The 26,185-nt window shown below is 51.3% G+C and overlaps 1 protein-coding gene and 1 long non-coding RNA gene across 3 annotated transcripts in view; one reads left to right on the top strand and one right to left on the bottom strand.

Moving 5' to 3' along the window:
• Positions 1-2,011: 2,011 nt before the first annotated feature.
• LOC130705755 (uncharacterized) lies at positions 2,012-25,826 on the bottom strand. Of its 2 annotated transcripts, none has more exons than XR_009006146.1 (3): positions 25,700-25,826; positions 4,431-5,351; positions 2,012-3,215 (listed from the first exon to the last, which is right to left on the bottom strand). It is a non-coding gene; the product is annotated as an uncharacterized LOC130705755 (long non-coding RNA). The 2 variants fall into 2 exon arrangements; XR_009006147.1 differs by having other exon boundaries at positions 2,012-3,212.
• Positions 25,807-26,185, top strand: part of TSHZ3 (teashirt zinc finger homeobox 3) — a 69,452-nt gene continuing 69,073 nt past the window's right edge. Inside the window, exon 1 of the mRNA XM_057534656.1 lies at positions 25,807-26,156. Within this exon, the coding sequence (XP_057390639.1) occupies positions 26,117-26,156 (40 nt within the window). The 5' untranslated portion in view covers positions 25,807-26,116. The remainder of the gene's footprint in view (positions 26,157-26,185) is intronic.

Genomic DNA, 26,185 nt, shown 5'->3' with positions numbered 1-26,185 from the left:
TTCCAGTTGCCAGTCTCTGTTTTCCAATTGTCCCTCTGTTATCCATCTAAGTAAACATTTGTTCTGCTTATCTTTTTTGAGCAAAGACATGAATCACTCGCCCAGAAGAAAGCGCAGCAGCAGCTGTTGCGTATTAGGAATCGACATTTGGGAACAGGGCCTGCTGAATGGGACTCCAGTATGGGGTTTGCTTTTTATTTGTCCTCATCCTAGAAAAGGAAACTTAGGGCACTCTGGGAGACTCACAGCCAGGCCTGCTTACCATTTGTGGCAGGACACTGGAACAACCAGAAGCCCCCTACTCAGAAATTCTTCTACTGGCTTGCCGAGGCACCTGAAATCCCACCCTTAGTGCTGCCCTTTGGCTGAAGATGCTAGTTCCAGTAGGTTCATGGGACAGTGCTGTGGTTTTGCCTGAGGTGGCTACACATGGACCAGTTTGCTGTCATTGAAGGCATCTTGCGGAGCCCTCTGTCAGACCCTGGCTTCTAAGGAAAGATGGGAGGGTACCTTAAAATGAGGGGCTCTCAGGGTTTGGGGGCTTGTCTGGTTTTGCAGCAACTTGCATGGAAAACATATTTTCTAATAGGCTCTGTGCTGGGCATTTCTAAAAGTTTCATATAGGTGATTTAATCCTCAAAACCCAATCAGCTGGCAGAAAAGCCGACATACTCAAAGCAGGCAACAGACAAAGAAACAGAAGTTTTGGATCAGAGAAGGTTTTGGGCCTGGTGGATTTTCCAGGCTGGGCTTGGAAGGGCAGACAAGGTTGACCTAGGTGGGGAGGAGGGAAGACTACACTTAGGTGGAGGAAACAGCTTTTGCAAGTGTGGGTAAGATGGGGATGCTTGGGCATAATTCTAATGGACCAGTTGGAACCGAGCAGAGTTGAGGGTACAGATTCTGAGGAAGTCCCGAGCCCCTCTCAGGGCTCAGGGACTAAACTGGACAGACCCCCCCGCCCCGGGGGGGTGGGGCGGGAAGGGCAGTGATTTCATCAGATGATTCTTTAAGCACTAAATTCCATCAGTCTTCTGCAGCCCAATGCCTAGCAGGAATCTGCTTGCCACAGGTGCTCAATAAGTGCATATTAGTGGGGAGATGGGAATGACTTTAAAGATGGTCTCCAGGATCACAATTTAAAATTTTTTACTCAAAAATATAAGAATGAAAAGACAAAGCTATCGACTGGGGAAAAAATTTGTAAATCACTTATTCAATACAACAAAGAACTTGTACCTTTAAATATACAAAGAACCCTCAAAACGCAACTGTAAGAAAACAAACAACTCAATTAAAAAATGGGCAAATACTTCAAGAGACACTTTACCAGAAGGATGTAAGGATGACAAACAAGCATGTGAAAAATATTCAACATAATTAGCCATTAGGGAAATAATGGCTTAAACTTAAAACCATAATGAGATACCATTATATACCTATTAAAATGGATAACATTTTAAAAATACTATCAATACCAAGTTCTGGCAAGGTCTAGCAACAGAAACTCTCATGCATTGCTGATGGGAATGAAAAATGGTACAGTCACTCTAGAAAAATTTTGGTCGTTACCTATAAACGTACACTCATCATATGACCCACGCAAGCCTACTCCTGGGTGTCTTCCCAAGAGAAATAAAAATCCATCTTCACACCAAAACCTATATAAAAATGTTTGTAGCAGCAACAAAGAGAAACAAATATTGATACATGCAATAATTTGGATGAATCGCAACAGCAATGAGCCAAGTAAAAGAAACCAGTCTCAAGAAGTTACATGCATGTGATTTGATTCCACTTCTGTGACTTTCTTTCTTTTTTTTAATTTACTTTTTTTTGTTCTCCTTTTTTTTTTTAACATCTTTATTGGAGTATAATTGCTTTACAATGGTGTGTTAGTTTCTGCTTTATAACAAAGTGAATCAGCTATACATATAGATATATCCCTATATCTCTTCCCTCTTGCATCTCCCTCCCACCCACCCTCCCTATCCCACCCCTCTAGGTGGTCACAAAGCACAGAGCTGATCTCCCTGTGTTATGTGGCTGCTTCCCACTAGCTATCTGTTTTACGTTTGGTAGTGTATATATGTCCATGCCACTCTCTCACTTCGTCCCAGCTTACCCTTCCCCCTCCCCGTGTCCTCAAGTCCATTCTCTACATCTGCGTCTTTATTCCTGCACTTCTATGACATTCTTGAAGAGACACATTGTGGAGAACAGACCAGTGGCTACCAGGGGTCTGGGGTGGAGGGAGGCTATGTCTATAACGGGAAAACGTGAGGGAGTGGGTTTATTTTGTGGGGGTGGGTGATGGAACTCTCCTGTATCCTGATTATAGTAGTTGTTACAGGAATCTACACACGTTAAAATTCCTAGATTTGTGTTCCGTAAGGAAAAGGTGGCCTCCTGACCTGCCTCTGCTCCATGAACCAGACTGGAAAGGAAGCTGGGGGCCTATGCTTAGCAGCAGACTTTCCCCAAGTCCCCCTGCTGTGGGTTTGATATTCACTTTAGCCTTCAACAGGGTCAACCTCCCATCTTCCAAAAAGAATCGGGGAGGAAGTCTCAGGCTCATGAGTGGGGGCCTGGGGCCACACTCCTCCCACGGAGTGTGTCCCGTGCCATGTGTGATGTCTCCTAAGCCTTGTGTGGTGTGTCCTGAGCTACTTGAGGTTCCACCTGGCAGATTGGCTCCTGCGCCGCTGCAAACATAGTAGAACAAGGTCCCGAGCCTCTCCCATTTGTGTTCTATCCTTTGCACTATCAGGTTAAGGCTGTCAGCTCATTTTGTAAAAAAAAAAAAAAAAAGTGGTTTGTGTTTCTGCTTGGCATTCTTGTTCTCTCCTTTATTTGCCTTTTTTTTTTTTTTGGTGGGGGAGTGGATAATTATTTAGAGGGGAAAGAGGCAGAAACTTCTTTGCCCTACCAGCTTAACCCAGACATCATAACTACATGATCAGAAAGCTACTGGGGGTTGTGCACCATCGAAAGGAGGGATTAAACCAAGAAAGAAAAGACAGAAGCTCCAGGAAGCAGGGAATCCAATGGCTGAAAGAGGCGAAGGAAATTCCCAGGTTGGCGGTGAGGAAGAACTCCAGACGACAGCTGTGTAGTCACCCAAGTATGGAACCAGAGTGTGACGTCAGAGGACTCAAGAGGGGCCTCCAACAGCAATGGAACATCTGATACGTTCGACCTTGTGGAAAGTCCTGCTGAGAGGTTGTAAGGGTGGGAAAACTTAATCACATGTACAAAGAAAGTCAGGCAAATTGGCTTCAGAAAAAAAAAAAGGATAGAAACAATCAAACTATCCTAGTACACTACCTGACTCAACAGTGAGCAATATTTATATAATAAACAATGAATGCTAATTTAACAAAAACTTGTGAGATAATCATTGTGAAGGAATGAGGGCGGGGGTGAGAGGAGAGGGGAGTAAGAAGGCCAAGGTCACACCACTAGTCAAAACAGGGAGCTGGGGTAGGACCCAAGCTTTTAGGTGCCTGCTCCACGATGCTTGTCATGGGGTGCCCAGAGCAGCACCATCGATTAGGGTGCAGTCAGGGTGTGTGGGCAGTGCAGAGTCCACAACAAGAGACAGTAGTATCCGTGTCTGTCTTCCCCAGCAAGGGGGAAACTGCTTTGAACACCTCTGCGGTTCTGCCACCAGTGTGGGCTGGAGTGTGACAAGGGCCCTACCCTGGGACTCTGGGTCTTCAGTTATAAACTGGAAATGAGCAGCTTGCTCTGTTCCCAAGCTTGTTGGAAACAGACAGTACAAGCCCAGCCTCACTTGCCAGTGCCCAGCCGGGAACTGGGACCACAAAGACCATATCTGAATCTCAGCTGATACTTAGAAGCCTCCATCAGGATCCTCAGCTCAGAAACATGATGAAATCCCCTTCTTCACAGGCCTCTGGAGGAAGCAGGGCAAGGCTGCTCTTCTCATCAAGCATCTGAGTCTGGAAGAACTTATCCCCTAAAACCCAGACAACAGTTGGAGGGACCAGCCTGGAGAAGGGGTGCTGGAAGAGAAAGGCAGACCGACACCTCACACACCAGGCTCAGGGCTCCCCACTCTCGGGAACTAAAGAGGTGTGTTAGGTCAGAGAGAGAAGTTCTAGAACTCTGATCCTTGTCCTACCTGTGACAGCCAAAGTTATTAGGTATTTAAGGACCATTTCCTTATTTTCCCTTTCTGAGGATAATTGACATTCATCTCATCTTTTTGTTTGTTCTAAGTCCTGCTTGTGAGCCCTTGATGGTGATGTTCCCCTGCCAGAAGTGCCTTCCCTCAATCTGACTCTTCTCCACTTTTCCAGAAAAGGGCTTAGATGGGAAGGTCACAGGCCCAGGAACCTGTAGCCCAGGACTTCAGAACTGAAAGTCCAAACTCTATGACCCACCTCCTCTTCTAAGCCACTTACCGTTGTACCAGAATTGTGCAACTGAGTCTTTTTAATGTGACTGTAAACTCCCTGAGAACAGGAATTATATTAGGGTCAGCCAAGCTGTGTAACAAATAGGTCCACCATGCAAAGTTTCAACACAGTTGATGTCTATTTCCTGCTCACATGGCAGTCTTTGAAGTGTCACTCAGGGACTCATGCTCCTTCTAGTTTGTGGCTCCACTTTTCCCTGGCTCCTCCTCATCATGTGTGTCCAGCTGATGGAAGCGGCAAAGGCATGGAGGAGTGTTCCCAGGGGCTTTTTATGGGTTAGGCCTGGAGGTAGAACACATCACTTCTGCTCACGTTCCATCTGACAAAACTTAGACAGCCACACCAAACTGCAAATAAGAATGAGAGATGCAGTCTACTTGTGTCCCCAACCAGGGTGTGGCCTTGGTAGACCAGTTCTTCTGCTCCCCCAGCCTCCTTTGATGCTCCACACCCCCCAGAGCCAGCACAGAGAGGGACCTTCAGAGGAAGTTCCAGAGAACTTGGTGAGGTTGGCCCAAGGCTGCTGGTGCTCTACAGAGAGAGAAAGCTGGCCATGTCAGGGCTGAGCTCTACCTGCGGACCCCTCACACCTGTACCTGTCGAGCTGCTCAGATGAGGTGGGCCCTGCAGCAGCTGTGGTTGCATCGGAAAACAGACTGAAGGCTGGTCTTGACATCCACATAAACCTCAGCCTGGCCTCTGCCCGCAGAGGTAGCATCTGTGCAGAAATCCATGCCGTGGTGCCAGGCAGGTAGGCATCAGGCACCCCTTGAGATGCCACTGTGTCAGGAAACTTGTATGTCTGGTCCACTTGTCCTGGTCACAGGCTGGGCAACATAGAAGATGAGGATGACCTTGAAGAGAGTGGTTTCGGCAGAGTGGTAGAAACAAGGGCCAGACTAAGGGCTTAAGGAAAGAACAGAGGTAAGTGGGCTGGAAGTTAACTTTGCCAATTAATTGGAAAAAATAGGGCCGAAGTTGGTAACGTGTGTCACAACTCATACACACACACACACACACACACTCTCACACACACATACGGACCAGGTACCCCTCTCCAGAGCCCTTGCTTTCTGCTGCCGCTGTCCTAGCCCCCATCTTTCCCATCTTTATTCCCCCCTGAGAAGCAGCTGACTCGGGATTCAGGTACGTCGGTGTCAGGATGTGCCTGCAGGTTGTGTTGTGCTGTGGAAAGCCCACTGGAGGAGAAAGCATCCTTTTTAGATGCCCTACCTTCAAAACAGATCTTCACTCACCACCACAGCCACCTCCCTGGGCCAACTGACCGCAGTGTCCTGCCGGGACCACGGTCCCCGCCTGCTCACTGGCCTCCTGATCTCGCCCTTGCCCACCTAACCTCGTTACCCACACAGCTGCCCTTGTGATCTTCCAAAATTGTCAACCTGATGGTGCCTTCCAGTGGCTTTCCGCATCCCCACCTCTCTGTTCTCTTCTCCTGCTTCATTTTCTTCACTGCAATTCATTCTACCCCTGATCGTACTTCACTTCTAGTCATTTCACTTGGTTATTTGCTCTCTCCCTGGAAGGCAAGGTCTGTAAGAGCAGGCCTTTGTCCTCTCCACTTTTGTGTCCCAGCACCTACTAGGCATGCCAATGTTTATCGAAGAGATGCAGTTTCTTTAAGCCTCAGTTTCCTCAGCTATCAGAGGGGGACAATAAATTCTTGTGCGCTTCACGTCGTCGGGGTTTGTGGGGACGAAATGAGAAAATGAGGCAGAGCAGACCCCAAGGTCTGTGACATTAGCAATGCCACGGGATCCTGGTTAAGGCTGCTGCCTAAGGATTCTAATTTTGCGGGATGCTTTCTTATCGTCACAGGCCCCTTCTGAGGTTGAGCTGTGGTGTCTTCACTAGAAACAATAGCCACAGTGCTCCTCCCAGTTGAGAAACCTGGGACTGTATTGAAAATAAATTAGTAATGCCTCATTCTCAATGAAAAAAGTCTCAGGGAGATTTATAATTTTATTTTTTCTAAGTGTACAGAATAACATAAATCAAAAAGAGCAATAGTCTACCTTGTGTTTTGACTACTTTGACCCTCTTCAACCTCTGCCAATTTTTATCTCATTTTTGTTTAACTTTATACATCAGAGTTTAATTTGAGAGCTGGTCAAGAAGACAGTGATGTATAGGTTACATCAAGTGCAGCCGAAATTACCCTGTCCCTGGGGACCTCAGGCTGAAGGGAGGGTCCCCATCCTGTTTCAGGGGGTAGAAGAGGAATGGTACAGTTTGCCCCTTGAACCCAGCCCCCCTCCACCCAGCAGGCTTCAGTGCTGCCTCTCGTTTATTGATCTGGCCAGGTTTGAGGCGCTCACAAGATTGCATCCATCCAGGGCTCAAGCTGCCCAGCACGGCCCCAGGCTCAAAGCATCAGCCACGGGGGACGATATCATTTTAGGAACCAGAAAAGGAGTTCTATTAGCATTGATTTTTCCTCTTCTTTAAATTGTTATCTTCTCTGGGAAAGTGTGCCCAGTTGGCACTGTTGTCTGGCCAAAGAGAACACTGGCCTTGCTTCCCTGAATGTCCGGAGCAGGGCCTGACATCCCATAGATTACTCGGTAAGAATTGATACTTGGATGAATGAACGAGTTGCCTTCTGCTTCCTCATTAGTGTTGGTGCTCCAGCTGACCTCAAGTATTTTTGGAGAGGAGAAACGCAAATAGATGAATTGGGTCACTGACTTAAGAACTGGTGAGTTGCTGTTTGCCCTAGAAACTTCCTTATGGATGCTTGGGACCAGGGGGATCTTGAGGTCTTCTCATCCACCTCTCGTCTGTCACATCAGTGTTCACCAAGACAGCCTGGCCGGGGGCTGGACCACTTCTACTAAACACCTCCAGGGACAAGCCACTCAAGCGGTGACCCAAGGGTTAGCATTTTTTAAATGTACATTTCCTTCACAGCACTTATCACAGTTTGAAATTACAGACTTGTGCAATTATTTGATTAAAGTCTGTCTCCCCACTAGACCCTAAGAACACTGACAAGTTCTGTAATTAATTCGCCAGAAAAGTCTGTTTGTTCACCTGTATCTCTAGGGCCAGGCACAGGGCTTAACATCTGGGAAGTGCTCAATAAATATTTCTGAATGAATGAGTCCAAAACAAACTGGGGTGGGGAGGTGCTGTGATTTGTTGTTAGCAAGGCAGGAAAGAGGTAAAAATGCCAAGGTACAGAAGTCATATTACACCTGACCACCTGACCCACTGTCAATCCAAAGGCCAGTAAGGGGATTGAGGGAGGCACTAAAAGGTATCTGGATCTGGGGACTAGGTGAAGATGCCAAGGGTGGCAAATATCTCTGGTAGATTCCTTGTTCTGGACTTGTACTGCCCAATACAGTAGCTAGTAGCTACCTGTGTGGCTACAGAGCCCTTGAAATGTGGCTGGTCTGAGTTGAGACGTGCTGTAAGCGTAATACATACACCAGCTTTCAAAGATTTACATGAAAAAAGGCTGTAAAATATATCACTAGTAATGTTATGTTGATGACATGCTGAAGTGAGAATTTAGGGCTATGATTGGTTAAATAAAATGTATAATTGAAATTAAGTTCACCTGTTTTTTTTTTTTAAATGGGGCTATAATAAAATGTAGAATTGCATATGTAGCCAGCATTATATTGTAACACTGTTCTAGAGGAAAGTCCTTGGAGGAGTTATTAATTGGTCAAAAGCTTTCACATGAACGCCCACCATCGGAAAGGCTGAAAGTCTGTCTGTTCTGCAGCCAGCATGGTGCTAGGTACTCTACCGCCTAGTTAAACAAAGGTTTATCCCTTTGATCCAGTAATTTTATTTTGGGGATGTCCTCCTGTAGAAGTAATCTGAAGTGTGAAAAATTCTTTATACATAAAGTTATAGTATATTATTATAGTGTTATATAATATGAATGAAAAAGAGAAAATAACCTAAACATCTACATAGCAGAAGAATGATAATATCAACTATAAGATCCATACAATGGAATATTATGCAGCCATCAAAAATTCTGTTTAACAAAGATTTTATTCTAACATGGCAAAACGCTGTGACAATGTTCAATCAAAAATATGAAATTCTAGGGCTTCCCTGGTGGCGCAGTGGTTGAGAATCTGCCTGCTAATGCAGGGGACACGGGTTCGAGCCCTGGTCTGGGAAGATCCCACATGCCGCGGAGCAGCTGGGCCCGTGAGCCACAATTACTGAGCCTGCGCGTCTGGAGCCTGTGCTCCGCAACAAGAGAGACCGCGATAGTGAGAGGCCCGCGCATCGCGATGAAGAGTGGCCCCCGCTCGCCGCAACTAGAGAAAGCCCTCGCACAGAAACGAAGACCCAACACAGCCATAAATAAATAAATTTAAAATGCCTGGAACTAAAAAAAAAACGAAATCTAGTAAAGCAAGTTTAAAAAAAAAAAAAAAAAAAAAAATGAAATTCTAAATTGCACACACAATACGACTGTAACCCAAGAGGAAAAGCTCAGGGGAAAGCGAGTGGATGGGGTTCTACCAAACCATTACAATTGTCTTTGGAGAAGGAAATGAGTGACTTCCCTTTTCTTCTTTCTAGTTTTACAATTAAATGTTATTTAGCAAGCTTTTGATAAGAGAGAATTGTACATATCTTGTCTCAAGTCAAAAGGGCCAATCTCAGGAGTTTGCTTGAGTGTTGTAAACAGCTGCGGGTGGAGAGGCACGCCGATTCTGGATTGCCCCTTTGAAGCACACACAGTCACAGCAAGCAGCGTCTACCTGGTGGGCCATGCAGTCCCTTAGCCAAGTACATATGTCCTCCATCGACCTAAGACTCCTTGAGAACAGCCACTGCAGTGTGGTCCCCCTCTTTCCTCCTGCCCAGCACATAGCCGGCATGGCCCACAGCCCTGCAAGAGGGTACTGCACCTCTGCTGGTTTCCTGCCGCACCCCTTCCCGCTCTCCTTCCCCTGCGCTGGGCCCGGGAGGCCCACCTGGATGGCTGTTTCAACCTTTGCCAACTAGCTTCTGGTGGGGTTTACCCAAAGTGGAGTCTTGGCAGGAGAGGGGAGGAAGGGAAGGCAGGGCAATGGGAGATGTCAAACCCTGGTCACTTCCCTGTGGGTCTTCTGAAGGTGGCAGCTTTAAGATGCCCTCTTTCTGGTTTCCAGGAACCAATGACCATCTCATCTCGTTCCCCCCAAGCCTCAAGCTTTGACAGTTCTGTTCACCTTTTCTTGTGCATCCCTTCCCCCTTGCCATCAGCCTCTTCAGGAAATCCTTCTTGGATCATCCTCATTTGAGTGTGTCCTCTTTCCTGCCGGGACCCCAAACTGACACAGGACTTAACTGAAAGCACAGCGCCTGTGCCACCCAGCGTACCATGAAGAGAGGCACAAAGCACATCTGAAGATGCTTGGCGTCCTTGGGCCTTGTGGTGTGGAGAGTTGGGGCCGAGCCCTGGGGCCGACAGACCTGAGTTCAAACGCAAGCTCTACCCCTTCTAATAGCCATGAGGTCCTTCACTTCTCCAGGTCTCGCCTTCCTCACCTGCAAAATGGAGTAAGAACACCTACATTGCAGGAGTATTGTGCTGATGAAACTAGGTAAGATACCTATACTTCTTAGCATGTTGCCCAGCGTGGGGTAAACTCCAGCAAACATTAGCTCTCACTCTTACTGCTATTATTAACCGGGGCAGTCAGCCTCGTGAGTGCAAATGTCCTGTCAGACCACCGCATCCAGAAACGTGCTGCAACAGGGCCTAAATGGCCCTCCTCCCTGTCCTGGGCTGCAGAGACTGTGAGGAGGACCCGACCCAGCCCCACGTTCCGCTCTGCACTGCCCCACGAAAGGAGAAGGGCTGGGGTGGGTGGCCGCAGAGCTAGAGGAGAGGGTGGGAACCAGCGGGAGGTGCAGTGCTTTGTGAGGAAATCACCCATTTATTTAAATATTGTACTCATGAAAAAAATGCCAGAATGAGAAATATGGGCATTTATGGTAATAATCAAAAGCGGGGGTAGGGATATGTAAATGATCGAAAATACAGGAAAGAATGATACGACATTTGAAATAAAAATTTGCATCTTTAAAAATATCTGGACTTCAACCTCAGAACGAGCGTATCTTTTAAAAGCTCTTTGAAAACACTTCCCCGCTCTCTTTGTCTCTTTTCTTTATAAGCCATCTTCTCTTTAACTCCCTTTGGGAAACTTCTTATAAATGAGGATTTGCCTCTCAAGGGATTACTCTGGTTAGGAAAGTGTTTTATTAAAAAATATATGTTTGCCACAGAATGCTGAGCGATATAATTAGCTGGTCCCTTCTGTTTTATTTTAAAAGGCTGTATGGCCAAGTTCTAATTAAACATATTCTCAGGACATTTGAAATGTGGAGGTACCTCAGAAATGGGCACTAAAATGAAGGAAGCGAAGGCTTGGGGGATGTAAGCCGGGATGCCGGTGCTCTGGCCACAGGGTACCTAGCATTTAGCCTCATTTCTGTTCCTGAGTGCACAGCTGCCACGACCGATAAGCCTGCCGCAGCTACCCTGCCCTGCATCTGGGAGGCAAAGAGTCCTGGGCTGGGATTCTGGGGACCTGGTTATGTGACAGGTCATCATGTCCAAAGTGAGAGCTTTTAAGGTCCCTGCTAGCCCTGACGTTTTGATTGTACGTCTGGATGGGCTCCTCTGCCTAGTTCTCGCCACATAGCATGACAGTGTTCCAAATGCCCGTACTTCATTTTATTTTGTGAGTTCAGGAATAAAACACAAGGCCATGGAATCTCACTCTTGATGGCTCATCCAAGAGAGGCAGTGCGAAGCCCTCATTTGCAAATGAGTAGAATGATGCTTACTCATTTCCTCTTGAAAGAAGCTAACGACCTGAAGATGGAAATATTCTGTCTGCACAGGGCAGAACAGGCTGGGAGCCCAGAGTTGAGTTTAGAACAACCTCTTCTGAAGTCTCCCACCTTGTCACCCTGGTAGCACCCTCACTCTTTGCAAAGCACTTACACATCCATTAAGACCTCTTTAGAAGCAAGCAGTCATTGCTGAATGATCTCAGTCACTGCTGATGGGGATACACAATGATAACAGCCACTTTGGAAAACAGTTTCGCAGCTTCTTCTAAAGTTACACATACTCTTACCATAAGACCCAGCAATCCCAATCCTAGACATTGAGACGCAGGAGAAATGAAAACTTATGTTTACACAAAATCTCTATGTCCATGTTTATAGCAGCTTTATCCATAGTCACCCCAAACTGGAAACAACCCAACTGTCCTTCGACTGATGCATGAATGAGCAAACTGTGGTACATCCATACAGACTGTTGAAATACTCAACAATATGGATAAATCTCAAATACTAAGTGAAAGAAGCCAAACTCCAAAGGTGACATACAATATAATCCCATTTATATTACATCCTGGAGAAGACAAAACAATAGGGATGAAGAACAGATCAGTGGTTCCTGGCGTGGGAAGTGGGAGTGAGGGGCAGGAGGATACTTTGACTATGAAAGGGCAGCACAAAGGAGTGTTTGGGGTGATGGGACTTTCCCAAATCTTGATTGTGGTGGTGGTTACACGACTCTATGAATTTGTCAAAACTCAGAGAACTGTATACCAAAAGAGTGAATTTTACTCTATTCAAATTAAAAAAATAAAAATTTAAAACCCTGGCAGGCTTGGCAGTGAATGTGGTGGCCTTTTGAGGTTGCCCCGCCCCTTATTCATTTCACCCTATAAGGGATTAAGCCTATCAAGGTATGGCATTCCCTGGTGATGACCACTGTCCACAGAAGTGGCCCCTGAAAACTGGAGGGAAGGACATAGATTACATGGGCCAGTGACAGGTTTTTTATTTTAATTCTCTTTCCTATTGGATGTGGACAAAGAGGCAAGCAGGTCCATTTACTTGTGACCACTCTTGAAATCATGAGACAAAACACCTTGAGGATGATATGATCCTGAGAACACAGAGCTAAGAGAGGGCAGGTTCCTGTTTGTATAATTGAGCCAGGATTTACCACTAGACAATTTCCTTAAGCTAGTGTGAGCAGGGGGCTGTATTACTTGCAGACTAAAGCATCCTAGGAAATGCAGTCAGGGAGCTCATTGAAACACTTCTGTTCTGATCCACAGTCCCAAAGCAACTTGAAACAAACTGGGCAATAAAGAACTTTTATGAATAATAGAAAACGTATCCAACAAAAAATGGGGAAAGGACTTGGACAGGCACCTCATGAATAAGGAAATCCAAGTGACCACAAACATATCAAAATGCACTCAATCCCATTAGCATTCATGGAAATGCCAATTAAACACAGAGAGATGGTAAAAACAACCACTAGAGTAGAAAATATTAAAAAGAAGGGGAAGAAAAGTTTATACTATCATAAACTGACAAGGATGTAGAACAATGGGAACATTTAAAAACTGCTTGTGGGCGTGAAAATTGACATAATCACTTTGGAAAACAGTTGGGAGTTACAGATATACATACTCTGTGACTTAGAAATCTCACCCCGCCATATATGTATAACAGACAGTATGGATAACTGTTATGGCTATTATGAAAAATGCCTCTGTGAACATGAGTCCGAGGGGATTCTGGAGAAGTGGCCCCAGAGACGACCCAGATGGTCACAAGTTTTGCTTTACTTCATTACCATTTATTCCAGCCAGAGGCCTTTTAAAAGTGTTTGCTTTTAAGTAAAAGTTGAATCCTTTGAAAAGTATCAATTCTCTCTTTTAAGTCTAATGTGTTAATCTGACGGAGTGCTCTTTCTGATTCATTATAGTTCAGACCAGATCTGTGCCTTACAGGAGTCTACTAAGACTTGACACAGTTATCCTGCCCAACTGCTCCTTATCTGCCTGGAGATCTTTCATCTTAAAAAATTAAATCATCAGGGGCTTCCCTGGTAGCACAGTGGTTAAGAATCTGCCTGCCAATGCAGGGGACACGGGTTCGAGCCCTGGTCTGGGAATATCCCACATGCCACAGAGCACCTAAGCCTGTGCGCCACAACTACTGAAGCCCATGACCTCTAGGGCCTGCGTGCCACAACTACTGAAGCCCTCGCGCCTACAGCCTGTGCTCCACAACAAGAGGAGCCACCGCGATGAGAAGCCCGCACACCACAACGAGGAGTAGCCCCCGCTCGCCGCAACTAGAGAAAGCCCGCGCACAGCAACAAGAAGACCCAAGGCAGCCAATAAATAAATTAATTAATTAATTAATTAAATCTAAAAAAAAAAAAAAATGCAATCATCAGGGCCAGACCCAGACACGCAAGAGACCACACCCAATGCCTCTTGAGTAAGTGAATTATCTACTGTGGGTCCAGGCATAAACTTCATGCATTTTCCTTGTATAAAATCCTTTCATGCTCTTATTTGAGCCTATTGACTTTATTTAAAATATAAATCTAACATGCCCAGACGTCTGTTTCCAAGACTCCATCGGCTTAGAAAGGTAAACGTGGCAGGGAATGGCTACGAGAGCCCGTGACACTATGTAAGAAGACAGACAGAAAACACCTCAAGTCACCTGGGTTTCTGGATGCATTTATTGTAGGCACAACAATGAAATGTTAAATTAGAAATTGACTAAACCCTTTTTTAAAAAACAGGAACATGTGCAGTGCATAAGAAATGATTATCATCCAATCTTTAGCAAACCTTACCATTCAAAAAAGTTAAGTTTTATAGATATTTTCCCGTAAAGAAGTCATTCTGTGAGAATGTAGAGATGTTAATCTAAATCCAAGTCTCTAGAAGCATATGTGTGTGCATAGATACAAATATGTAGACCTACACACATACATGTACACGGATGAACAATGAAAAATAGTATCTATATTGTGTGTGTGTGTGTGGTGGTTTGGGTCCCATTAAAGAACTCAGGATTTGGATAGAATTCACCCTGATAGCTGAACAATTACGGAACAGCTGCATCCTCAGAACAAAATGACCTTTTCATCAAGTTACAAAACATTAAAGGTTAAAGAATGTTTGAAAGGAAGTTAATACTTTTAAAACATTGAGAAAATTGCCATTCTTTCAAAGACCTGACCAAAATGAGAGCAAAGTGCCAGAAGGCATCTATGAGCCTTACCCTGAGGAGGTGTGACATATTTGCATTGCCTGCTTCATTCAAAACTATGAATGAACCTACCTCCTCAGGAAATGAGACAAGGCGGGCCTGGGAGCCACATAGCACAGGAGTTCACGAGAGGAACCCTTAACAGGCTAGCTCCTAATTGCAATTTTGAAGTCACATTGCTTCCTCTCTCAAGTAGCGATGGCAAGGCGAGCAAATCAATGAGACTGTCAGATTTTCCAGGCTTCCATTTTCCATCTGACCTGGATGGTACAAATTCCAGTCGCTACTAACAGGGAAAATAGAAATATCAGTGAGGCTCTTCACCAAACCCCTTCCTTTAATTAACTCCCAGAAAGGCCTGGAGAATCCACCTTACTCGCCCTACAAATGCCCACTCTTCTCAGGAAGTCAGGCGGTCTGTGCTCTGCCCTGCCTTCCTCACCTCCCCCCCTTTCTTCCTTTTTGCCCCACTCGAAGCACCTGCTTGCAGCATCCTCCAGGGCATCCAACCTCAGCCTGCTTATAAGCCTTTGTCTTCAGGGAGGTCTGACCTCGTGGCAGCCCCTCTCGCAGTGGCTGGAGGAGGGGTCACTATCATTAGACAACCAGTGTATGCCAAGCTCTTCACCAAAGCACCAACATACATCATCCCAGGGAAGCCTCACTTTACCTGGGAAGTGGGATCTGCTGTGACTTGCCCATCGGCAGACAGCTAGTAACACCGTTCCTCTTTCAAACCCCGGTCTGACCCTGAAAGCTCCCGGGAGGCAGCGCAAGGGAGCAAAAGCTTCAAAGGACTTCTCTGACTTTGATCAAATTTTTCCTCCCCAAGTCCTACTCTGCTTAGGAAGGAGAGAGCTGCCCATTTTAGAGATGAAGGAGGTGAGGCTCAAAAAAGCATGGGCAATCTGCTTGAGGTCACTTGGTGAGTTATAGGCCACCAGGCCAGGCCCTGCATCACATGGGCAGAGCTTGCACTCACCTGCCGTGTGCACACGTGCAGCCCAGAGCAGCCCTGCTGCTCACTTGGCCCTTCTGTGCTACTGATCGGTGCTTCCCCTAGTCACCTTCCCACATGCCTTCATGCATCCTGGGCTGGAGAGCCAGCTCTCTACTTTCTCACCTTCGCTGTCTACCTTCTAGACTCCTGACGTGCCCCAGATAGGACCATCCTTCAGAGAGGTGGCATTTCTGGACATTTGAGACGAGCGTGTCTCCAAGACAAATTTCCCCATTGGAGGACGACTCTGGCCCATTTTCAAGTCTCATTTTTCCTGGCCGACAGGTGAGGCCTGAGGAGGAGGAAGGAGGGTTTGTGGGCTGCTGGGCTGCTGAAGGGAGCCCTCCCTGCCATATGCCATAGAGCCAGGGGGCCTCCACAGGCCCTCGCTGTTACTGTGACCGGCAGGCCTTCTCCTAGTGGGAACCCTACCCCCCAGGCATTCAAGTTGGCAGGGACTGAAGATTCTCTTGAAAAGTAGGGAGGACCATTGGTACTTGAACTTACCCCTTCCCCAGCTATTTCCCCCAAGTATTCCCAGCAAACCCAGAGCCAGAGCCCCCCTCTCGGCAGCCAAAACACTCCTAAACACCTTAAATCAGCGGTCCCCAACCTTTTTGGCACCAGGGACCAGTTTTGTGGAAGACAATTCTTCCATGAACCAGGAAGGGTGGCGGGGATGGTTCAGGCGGTAATATGAGCGATGGGGAGCAATGGGGGGCAGAGCAGCAGATGAAGCTTCGCTCGCCTGCCTGCTGCTCACCTCCTGCTGTGAGGGCCCGGTACCTGGGCTGTGGCCCAGGGGTTGGGAACCCCTGCTTTAAATGATGCAAAAGGCTTCTTATGAATCAATCCCCCTATTTGGGCCACAGAGTTTAAAGGTATTGATAATATCTCTAAGGTGATCAAAAGTCAAAATTCAGTCTCTGTCAAATTTGTAGTCAGTACCTACCATTTTTTTCTATGTGTCTTTACAAACAGTTAGCCAGCCTGGGTCAAGGCTCTGAGAGCCCGCCGCCCCCCTGCACCAGGGTGCCCCCTCTCCAGGCGAATGGGGACTAGGAGCATGGCTGCAGATGACTGACTTGAGTATAGCATGTCTCCAGAGAGGCCCTAGAGGGCCCTCTGCGCTGGAATTCACACTTCCCTGTAGGCTGACCACCACCTGCCTTCGGCAGGGAGCAGGGGTAGGGATCAAGCTCTCCCTGGGGCAGTCCTCAGCTGGGATCTGACTCTAAGTCCTGTTGAGATGGAGAAAGGGCAGTGTGCTCACCACTCCACAGCAGAGAAAGACAATTGCACTTCTAAAAACTCTGTACTTAAAAAATATCTACAAAACAGAAGCAGACTCACAGACATGGAGAACAGACTTGCGGTTGCCAAGGGGGAAGGGGTGGGGAGAGGAACGGACTGGGAGTGTGGAGTTAGTAGATGCAAACCATCACATTTAGAATGGATAAACAACAAGGTCCTACTGTATAGCAATCTCCTGGGATAAATCATAATGGAAAAGAATATAAAAAAAGAATGTATATTGATGTATAACTGAGTCACTTTGCTGTACGGCAGAAATTAGCACAACACTGTAAATCAAATATACTTCAATTATATATATATATATATATATATATATGAGCCTGCAGGGGCATGGTGGACCCCAGGGTACTTGGCATCGATGAGCCATGGGGGGTGGTGGGAAGGGAGAGACGCTGAGCAGTCAAGAGCTATTCGCTGGTCCCTGATGGAAGCCAACCCAGTGTCCCAGAGAAAGGTCCCTGCAGAGTCCTGAGCCAAGGTCAGAGCCAGGCCAGGAGGCCAGCTTCCCTGCACCTGCAGAGTCCCTGCATTCCTTAGAGTCCAGAGGCCAGCACCATAGCAGAGCCAGTCCCTTCTATGTGCACTTGCACACTCCCTTATTTCCACACTCCTCCTGACTGGTGCTGTACACACATTCCCTCCTTGCATGCCTTTGCACACTCACAGGAGCTCCTGCCTCGGGGTGTGGGTGCTTCCTCCAAGATGTGTTTTTCCAGGGGAGGAGTTCTGCTGCTGAAGCCCGCCATCAGCACACTGGCACCGCCTGCTCAGGCTTTCCCAAGGGCCAGGCTCCCGCAGTGCCCCAGTCTGGTCCCAGCTCCCAGCGCCCTGGAAAGCCTGGCCTGCGTGGACGCACAGTCCTCTGCTCAGGGCAAGTTGGATTTGCCTGCTCCAGAATTTCAGTACTGGAGTGCTTTGGAGAGGGTGGTCAAGATCTGGGGTGGGCGAGGGTCTTATCTTGAAGTGATCTCAGTGGAACAAACACTCTATTTTAACAGAAATGCTAGATTTGTTAGGGGAACCTAGAGAGGGGAGTTGGAGTCAAGAGGCTAGAGCTGTTCTTAAACCCCTCCTTGGCGTCACCACCTGCCTCTACCATCCATCAGCAGGTCCAAGCGCAAGACCCACATGGAGACCACAGAGCGCCTAGTCCTCTAGGCCAGCGGTGGGAGCTCCCCAGCACCCCCTCTCCCCTCCCGTCCCTGGGGCGGGAGCAGCGTCCCCGCCGTCCCGCCTCCAGAGGGCGCTGTTGGAGAGGTGGTACAGCCAGCTGCCGCCGCGGGCTCAAAGGGGGCGCCCCAGGGACTCCACCTCTAACCCCTGGCCTAATTTGAATATTTCATTGGCTGCCGCCAGTCTGGTCAATTTATCATGCAAATGCGGGTGCCCTCCGCGCCAGAGAGGAGCCACCGCCCGCGCAGGAGAGCGGCGCCCGATTGGTGGCCGAGACAGCTGCATTTGTAATATTTTTCTTTGGGCATTAGAGTCATTTACCAATGCCACCGCCTCAACTCGAGGCACTGAATCACAAGCCACTTAAAGGTTTTTATTGGCAGCTTTGAAACTTCTTAACATGTTCTTTTATTTTAAACCAAGTGTCAACCTATTGCTGACCTCCCCCCCCCCCAAAAAAAAAACTCCACAAAAACTGCAGCAGCTACAAACTATTTTGTTCCCTCATGATCTGTGCACCGGGTGACCGCCCCTGCCTTGTCACAGCGAGGAGGACTCGACCTCTTTGGGGTGAGCACTTGGTAGACCTGAAATAAATTATCTTTGCGAATTCTTACGGTGTTGAGAGGGGACTGACAGAAGAGAAAACAAAAAGGAACCAGAGAGTAGGAGGAAGAAAGAAGATGGAGATTCGGGAAAGAGAAGTGGCCGAAAGACGAAGAGGGAAGGGAGAATTTAGAGCTCCTGTGCGGAGGAGTAAATTCTTGGGAGTTATCAAAGCTGCCAAGATAAGAGACTATCTGAATACAAAGAATCTGAACCTGCTGGCCACCGTGTCCCAAAGAATTCTGGCTCTGCTATTCTGGAAGTACAAGGGATATGCACCAAGTTTCAAGAAATAAAAATGAAAAAGAACGAGGCCCCAGCACAGTATCCCTCTATTGTACCTGCCCTACTGAGACTTGCGCTAGGTCTCGGGTTTTTCCCGTTTTGATATCCAGCGACAAACACAAAACCATAATATAAAAGATAGAAAAGAAGAGCGATATAGAAGAGGAGAAAGGGGAAACTAAATTCCTCCTCGTCTTGCAAACTCACTGGCTGGTTAATGAGGTCACCAGGCTTGCAACACTGGGGCTGTCTGGTCTGAGAAGACCTGGTGGTTTGATTTCTGAGACCTCCTCCTCTCCAGGGTTGCTGCATCGCACGAGCCTGAGCTCAGCCTCCTAGTGATTCACAGGCACGATTCTTTCCGCGGAACTTGCAGCCGCGCGGGAAGAGATGAGCACCTCCGCTTTCGAGCTAGCAAGGAGCTGCTTACTTCCAGCCAGGGGCGGGCCCCACCGTGGCTGCAGCTGTCTGGAGTGTAGTTTATTTTTTTCCTTTTTTTTTTTTTCCTTAAGCTTTGCCAAAATGGTTTATAAAAATCTATTTCACTCAGAGTGGGAAAAAACACGCCACGCTGCAGCGAGTAATTCTGGAAATTCCCCGCGCAACTGAGGTCAACGCGTGGGATTTGATCAAAAGGCGTTTTGCCAGTAATTGTGCCCTCCAAACTGGCCTTAATGTACATCTGTCCTTCTTAGACCGCAACACGAAGACTTTCTATTTTCTTTAATCTTAGGTCTCCTAAAAAAGTTTTTTCGAAAGTTCGGTGAACGACTGGGCTTGAAAGAGAATTATACAAGAAAGGGGAGTGGAGTCTAAACTGGGCTCCCCATATCTGAAAATCCGGTACTGAGAGCAGAGGAGAGCCCGGGGGTGGTAGGGAAGGAAAATCCCCAGCGGGTCTTGGGAAACCCCAGAAAGTAGTCCCTACCAATCACCCAGCTAGGAGATGGGTATGTAGGCAGACCTGGTTCCCCTCTGATAACCGTGTTCCCTCCCTCCCTGTTAGGTGCATAGTTTTTAGTATTTGTCTTGAAATCACGTTTATAACTGCCTGGAAATCCCGAGTCGGAGAAAAAAAAAAAATTAGGCATCAAGGAGGGGGACCTGCCAGCCCTGGCTTTTTAGGGGGCTTCCATCCAAAGTTTAGGAAGTCCCAGTCATGTCCAGGAGTTCAGGGACAGCCTGAGGCCGCCTTGCTCTGCCCCGCCCCAGCTGACAGCGGACCTCAAGGCTGGCCAGGGAAGATCATAGGTCCTTTTGCCTTTGAGTCGGGTGGTCCTGGTGGGATTGGCAGAGCTGCAGTGAGAGTAGTTGGCAAAGCTGGGCCAGGCCTCTGTGGCGGAGCCACAAGAAATTTACAAAGTAGGAAGCCCCCGCCTGAGGGGAGGGGTTGGGAGCTTGTGTACCCGAGCGTTGGTGGGGCGGAGGGGGGCGGGGAGCTGCACATTCTCAACACCAGTTCTTGACCTTGGGCCAATATGTCTCCTACTTTTCTTCCGGGAGTGCCTTGCCCCGCCCTCAGCTCCCATCCAGGCACGACTGATGCAGCTCCCCAAAGTCTCCACAGAAGTGGCATTAATATACCGCTCCGATTTTCGAAGGTTTGTTGCACGTCAAAACTGTAAAAGTTCTTGGGAGAATTTACAGACAAAACATCTGGTTCGTTAAAACAAAGCTACCGGAAAAAGAGAAACAAACTTCACTGCTGTGTAAATGCACTTTTAGCAAACAATTAACCGCCTGGCTAGGGCCTGGCCCCAGGGTCCAAATCCTTCGCATTCTGGCAGGGGCTGAGGTCCCTGGCCCAATTCTTGGTTGAGGTGTGCAGGTGCTGGCAGTCAGCTTCCCTGCACCCAGGGTACTTCCTACTGCCTAGCCCAGATTGTGGCGAGAAGTGTGAAAGCGCCCAGACCAGAGCGCCAGCGTTCCCGAGGGCGAGGGCTGGAGAGCACTTGGCGCCGCCTCCCCTGGCATTGCTGGGCAGGCAGTGGCTCCCCAAAGGCCCACCGCCCCGGTCAGATGCCCTCACACCTTGAAATGGGGTGCAGACTCCCAGAGCGCGCCCTGTCCCTCCAGGCAGCCCGCGCCTCCCTCGGGGCACGGAGAACCCCTCTTTAAGGTCTGGGCTTAGGCCCCGGACCCCCAGCCTACCCTGGCTACCCGGCCTGGGCCGGCAGCTTCAAGGGTGTTTCTTTCCGGAAGGCTTTTTCCCTCCTGGCCATCCCAAATGAGGACACACTTCATTCAGCTTGGCTTGGGTCCGGCGGACTCTCACCCACTGCCCTCAACCGCACCTTGAAGACAACCTCGGCTGCCTCCCGGCGGTGGCCCGCCTGCTCCTTCCCCAGCGCGAACTTCCCGACTCCAGACGCAGCGCGCTGCGGCCGGATCCCCGCCCCTCCACCGCACACCTGTTCGGAGCCACGCCTGCGTACTTCCCACCTCCCCAACTCCTCGGGGTCGGGCTCGGGTTAGCTCAGGGCCGGAACACCCCCGGGGTGGTAGAGACCCGCTCAGGTAGGCCCGGGCACTGCGGCCTGGGGCTCCTTGACTTCCGAGAGCTCGAGTCGGGCTTCTAATCCCTGACCTGAAGGAGCCGCGTTTGGAAGCATTTGTACCGAACAGGACTCAGCATCCCGCCGCGGAGAAGGAGCGGGGTTCTACTGGGCCCCAGGCGCAATCTTGGGGGTCAGGAGTTGTCTTCATGGCCCCTGGGAATTTTCGGGGCTCTTAACAGGGTGAGCCACCTGGTCGCAACGGGAGCCGCCAGTTTCCCCTACGGGCGTTTGCCACCGGACATTTTGGTGTCTCCCCACTGTCCCTTGGGCAACTTCTCCTCCTTTTACTTTTAGGGGTGTAAAAAATTATTCCCAGAAACATGGCACTTCCCAGAGGCGGGAGCATTTAACTGGCCTGGAGGTTACTTTTTGCGTGACTCACGCGTGTAAGAAGTTGCCAGGTGCTTTTGCGGGGCGGAAGCCTGTTGTTGCTTTTCAAAGGAATGGTCTCTGCAACTCTTCAGAGTGGGGTACAAAGATTTCTGTACAAGGTGTCTTCTACAGAATTCTAGCTCCTCCGCCCGGCGCGGGCTTTTCCGCCCTCTAGTCTAGCGTGAAAACGGTTCGGCCGCTGGATGTGGTGCGCGAAGCCCGCACCCTACAGCGTGGTCCGTCCTTCCCGAGGAAGGAGCCCCAGCGAGCGCCGCCGCGGCCGTCTCTGGCCTCCTCCGGAACCGCGCAGACCTGGGCGCACGCCGGAAAGCAGTTCCTGTATCCCTTCGAACTCGGGAATCGCGGAACGAATAGACGCACAGGGTTTGACCTGCTTTTGTAGTCGACTCGGAGGAGCCGAACTCACCAGGCACCCGGACAGATACATTCACAGTAGGAATAATGCAGATATATCAGGGAAAGTGCCAGGGACAGCCGCCCCGCAGATGTCCGAGGAGGGGTAGGTTCTATGTTCGCTCTTCCTCTTAAGTTCTTGGGAGGACAAGAAAGGCCCTTTGGCCCGGCCAGACTGATCATATGATCAGGGACATATGTGAAGGTGTCTGTCTTCTGGACACTGTGGGGCGGGCAGGGGTGGGCGACAGGGAAAAGCAAGAAGCAAAAGCAGTGGAACATGCCACCACCGCCGGGGTCAGCACTCTGGAAGAATTGCCGGGAACCCCCTGCAAAGCACTGGCTTCTCCAACGTATGGTCCTGCTCTCTCTCCCTCTGTAAATAAAATGTGAATTACAGACTTACTGCCACCCAGACACTATTTCTCCCTAAATCTAGTCCGTGGTTCTCACTGGGATCCGCGTTTTCTTCCCTTCTCTCACTCCTCACTGTCAGGCCATGTTACAAAGCAGCCAGGCGGGGCCTGGCAAAGTTTTAGATTGAGACCTCCTGGCTAAGACCTGCCTGGCGACCTCGACAGCCTCAGACTCGGCCCAGCTGAAGCGGGTTTAAGCCACGGACTTAAGGTAACTTATAGGTCTATCCTGTGCGTGCTGCGGATTTGGGAAACCTCCCTTCCTTCTTTCCTATGCCATACCCAGTGCACAGAAAAGAGGCAGAGAGAACTTGATGGAATGCAAGGTTGACACTGTACCCCTGCATCTGTCCCATCCTTAGAATGGCCTGAAAAACTAGTCATGTTTAGAGGTCCCGATATTCAAGGGAGTGCGTGTGGCTGAAAGATCCCCGTAGAGATCCGGGTTCCAGACTGTGCCAAGCCGGGCCGGAACCCAGTTTGCGTGTCCGGGCAAAGTAGCGCGGTCGCAATATGCACTCCGCATAACCCGTGTTGTGCGTGACGGGCTGTCGCGGCGATGTGCAGCTCACTGACACTGATGGATGCGCCAATGGTTGGACGGACAGATGTTGGGGCGGACTGCACTCCGCGCGGCGCCTGAGCTGGGGAGGGCGAGTCAGCGATCAGGCGGTGGCTGCCGGCGGTGCGGAGACAGGAGCTCAGGCCGCGGCCGGCAGGGGGAGGGGGCGGAGGCAACTGAGGTGGGGAGAGAGCGCGAGGAAGGAAAGGAGGAGGGGGGGGAGCACAAGCCAAGGCGAAACTCTCAGCCTTCCGTGCGCGGCGCCCAGCGCCGTGCACTCGCTACAACCGGCGGGCCTAAGTGGGCGCTCGGCGCGTGGAAGGTGAGCCGGGGGCTGGCAGGAGCTGACCTCCCGCGGCGCCTACCCTCCTTCAGGCAAGTGGTGTTCAGTGCCGCAACCAGAATCCTAGAATCCTGAGGCCACGGGCGGCGTCTGCCAACTCACCGTTTTCTCGTTCGCAAAAAGCGTTTCACGCCCTACGGCCGCGTCTCCCGGGCCTGGAGGGACAGTCGCTTTGGCCTCTGCGGCCGCAGGCACCAACTGCACGCCGCGCCCCCGCCCCCGAGTTCGCCTCACAAGGCCAGCCTCCGAGCCCAGCCTCCGCTCGACTCCGACTTCCCGCAACCACCCGGGGTCCGCATCCCGCAACTCCGAGCGCTCCTGCGCGCGCCAAGGCGCAGGAGACGGCTTTATAGCCCGGGAGGACGGCGGCGGCACATCTGCATTCAGGGAGGCGTCTGGACTGAGCCCAAGCTCTTAGGCTGGGGGCGAGCGGAGACTTTTGATCTTACCGTCAGGGTGAGATCACGGTCTCCTAGTCTAAAAAAGAAAGCATGCCTGTGAACTTTTAAAACAAACTTGCAAAAACAATCACAAAGAAAAAATAAAGAGAAGAGGGGGCAGAAGAAGAGGGAGAAAGAGACTAAAAAAGAAACCTAAGGCGGGGGGGCGGGAAGGAAGGAAGGAAGGAAGGAAGAAGGCCAGGGTTTGCAGCTCCCGGAGCGCTCAGGCAGCCAGTCCCAGGGCACTGGGCTCCGGCCCTCGCCGGGACTCTCGGACGCGGGGCCCAGGAAACTCCCTGGGCCCCAGCGGCGCGCCCGGGAGCAGCACTGCCTCGGGGGCAGTGGGCCTGGCGGCCGCCCCCGCATTCCCGCCAACGCCGCCCGGCAGCGCCCGGAGCCGGCCCCGCCGCTGCCGCCCCATTCCCGGCCCAAGAGCTGGCCTAGGGAGACGCAATCGAGCCCGCAGCGCATCGATGCGCCGCCGCCCGCGCCTCTCCGGCTCCCGCTCAGTCGCCGCCGCCGGGGGGTCGTCCCAGTGAGCTCCGGCCCACCAGCGCCCTAGCGGCCGCCCGTAAGTGAGCCCGCTTTACCCCGCAGCGAATGCAGCCCTGCCAGCTCCTCCTCTCCACGGCCCGCCGGCCCGGCCCGCCGTGAGTCTCAGCGATCCCAATCACCCAATCAATAATCAATTCTTTTTGCTCAGTACTGCTGGCTGGCCGGGCGCAGGGCGCGGTGGCCCCTCTCGGGGCGCCCCGGGGCGAGGGGTGGGCTTGGGTGTCCGAGTTCCTGACCCCGTCGCCGTCCCGCCCTGGGATCTGCCTGCGCCGGTGGTGGGGGGCGCGCCCCGGCGCCTAGGTGGCGAGGGGCGGGGTGGAGGTACCGTGAGCTTCCCAGTCTGGAGAGGAAACTTGGAGGCACCCCCTCCCACACCAACCCCCGGGACGGCCCAGGAAAGTTTGCCCGGAAAAAAAAATTGGGGGAAGTGGCTGCGGCGGGTCCCGGGGGAGGAGCCCTGGTGGCGCGGGGTCTGAGAGCAGCCCCCACCCACTCGGGCCCGCGCCCACCTCCTCCCCCGAGGGCGCCGGCGCCCGCCCGCGGGCCCTGGCATCCCCGGGGTGCGCGGGCCCAGGCCCGGGAGTCCGAGCTGGGGTCTTTGGACGCGGCGTGTGGAGAGAAGTGCGGCCCGGGAGGGGCATCGGGGGACGGCCAGGGGGCGAGGCCGGGTCGGGAAGAGGGGCGGGCGGGAGTAGCTAACGGCCCGGGACGGGCTCGGCCCGGCCGGCGCCGCGCCCCTGCTTGCGCGCACGGGGCGGAGGCGGAGGGGCGGCACCCCCTCCCCGGACTGGGCGGGGGTCCTAGACAGGCCCGGGGCCGGGAGCGGGGGCGCGGCGCCCCCGCGGGCGGGCGAGTGACACGATTATCTCCTTTTCCTTTAAGCTTGCCTGTTGCCGACGCCGCCGCTCCAGCCGCGCAGCGGGCAGAAGACTGGACCGCCGAGCCCCGGGCCGCGGCGGCGGCGGCTGAGCGCCCCCTCCGATGCCGTGACCCCCTGCCCGGGGGCGGGGGCCGGGGCTTTCACCGGCCGGGGCCGCTCCCGCGCTCCTCCTCCCACCCCTCTGCCCGCCTTCTCCCCCTCTCCCCGCCCCCCGGCCCCGAACCCCGCGCACCTCGTCTGGGGACGGGGCGGGGGGGGCAGGGCCGCCGCTCCTCCCCGCCCCCTCCTCCTCGGGCCTCTGGAGCGATTTGTCAAACTTCCCATTCCGCCGGCAGCGCGGTCCTCCTCCTCCTCCTCCTTCACCACCTCCTCCTCCTCTGCCTCCTCCTCCCCCCGCGCTCCTCCCTCCCCGCGCCTCCCTCGCCCGCCCTCCTTCTTCCCTCCGCACGTTCGGGGATCGCGGCGGAGCGCGGAGCGGGGGGGGACGCGGAGAGCCGGGGCGCAGCAGCATCCTGCGGGCGGCCGCTCTCCGGGGGGGAGGCTGAGAGCCGGCCCGCCTCGCCCCCCCGCGGGCTCGCCGCCCCTCCCTCCCTCTCCTCAGCCCGGCAGCGGCGGCGGCGGCGGCAGCGGCAGTCGCCGGAGGAGCATCATGCCGAGGAGGAAGCAGCAGGCGCCCCGGCGCGCAGCAGGTACGAGCCGCTTCCCCTTCCTCCTCTCC

This window comes from Balaenoptera acutorostrata, chromosome 19 (genome assembly GCF_949987535.1).
Source record: "Balaenoptera acutorostrata chromosome 19, mBalAcu1.1, whole genome shotgun sequence".
Taxonomy (NCBI): domain Eukaryota; kingdom Metazoa; phylum Chordata; class Mammalia; order Artiodactyla; family Balaenopteridae; genus Balaenoptera; species Balaenoptera acutorostrata.
The sequence above is the reverse complement of the archived record's forward strand: the minus strand, read 5'-3'. Positions and strand labels throughout refer to the sequence as shown.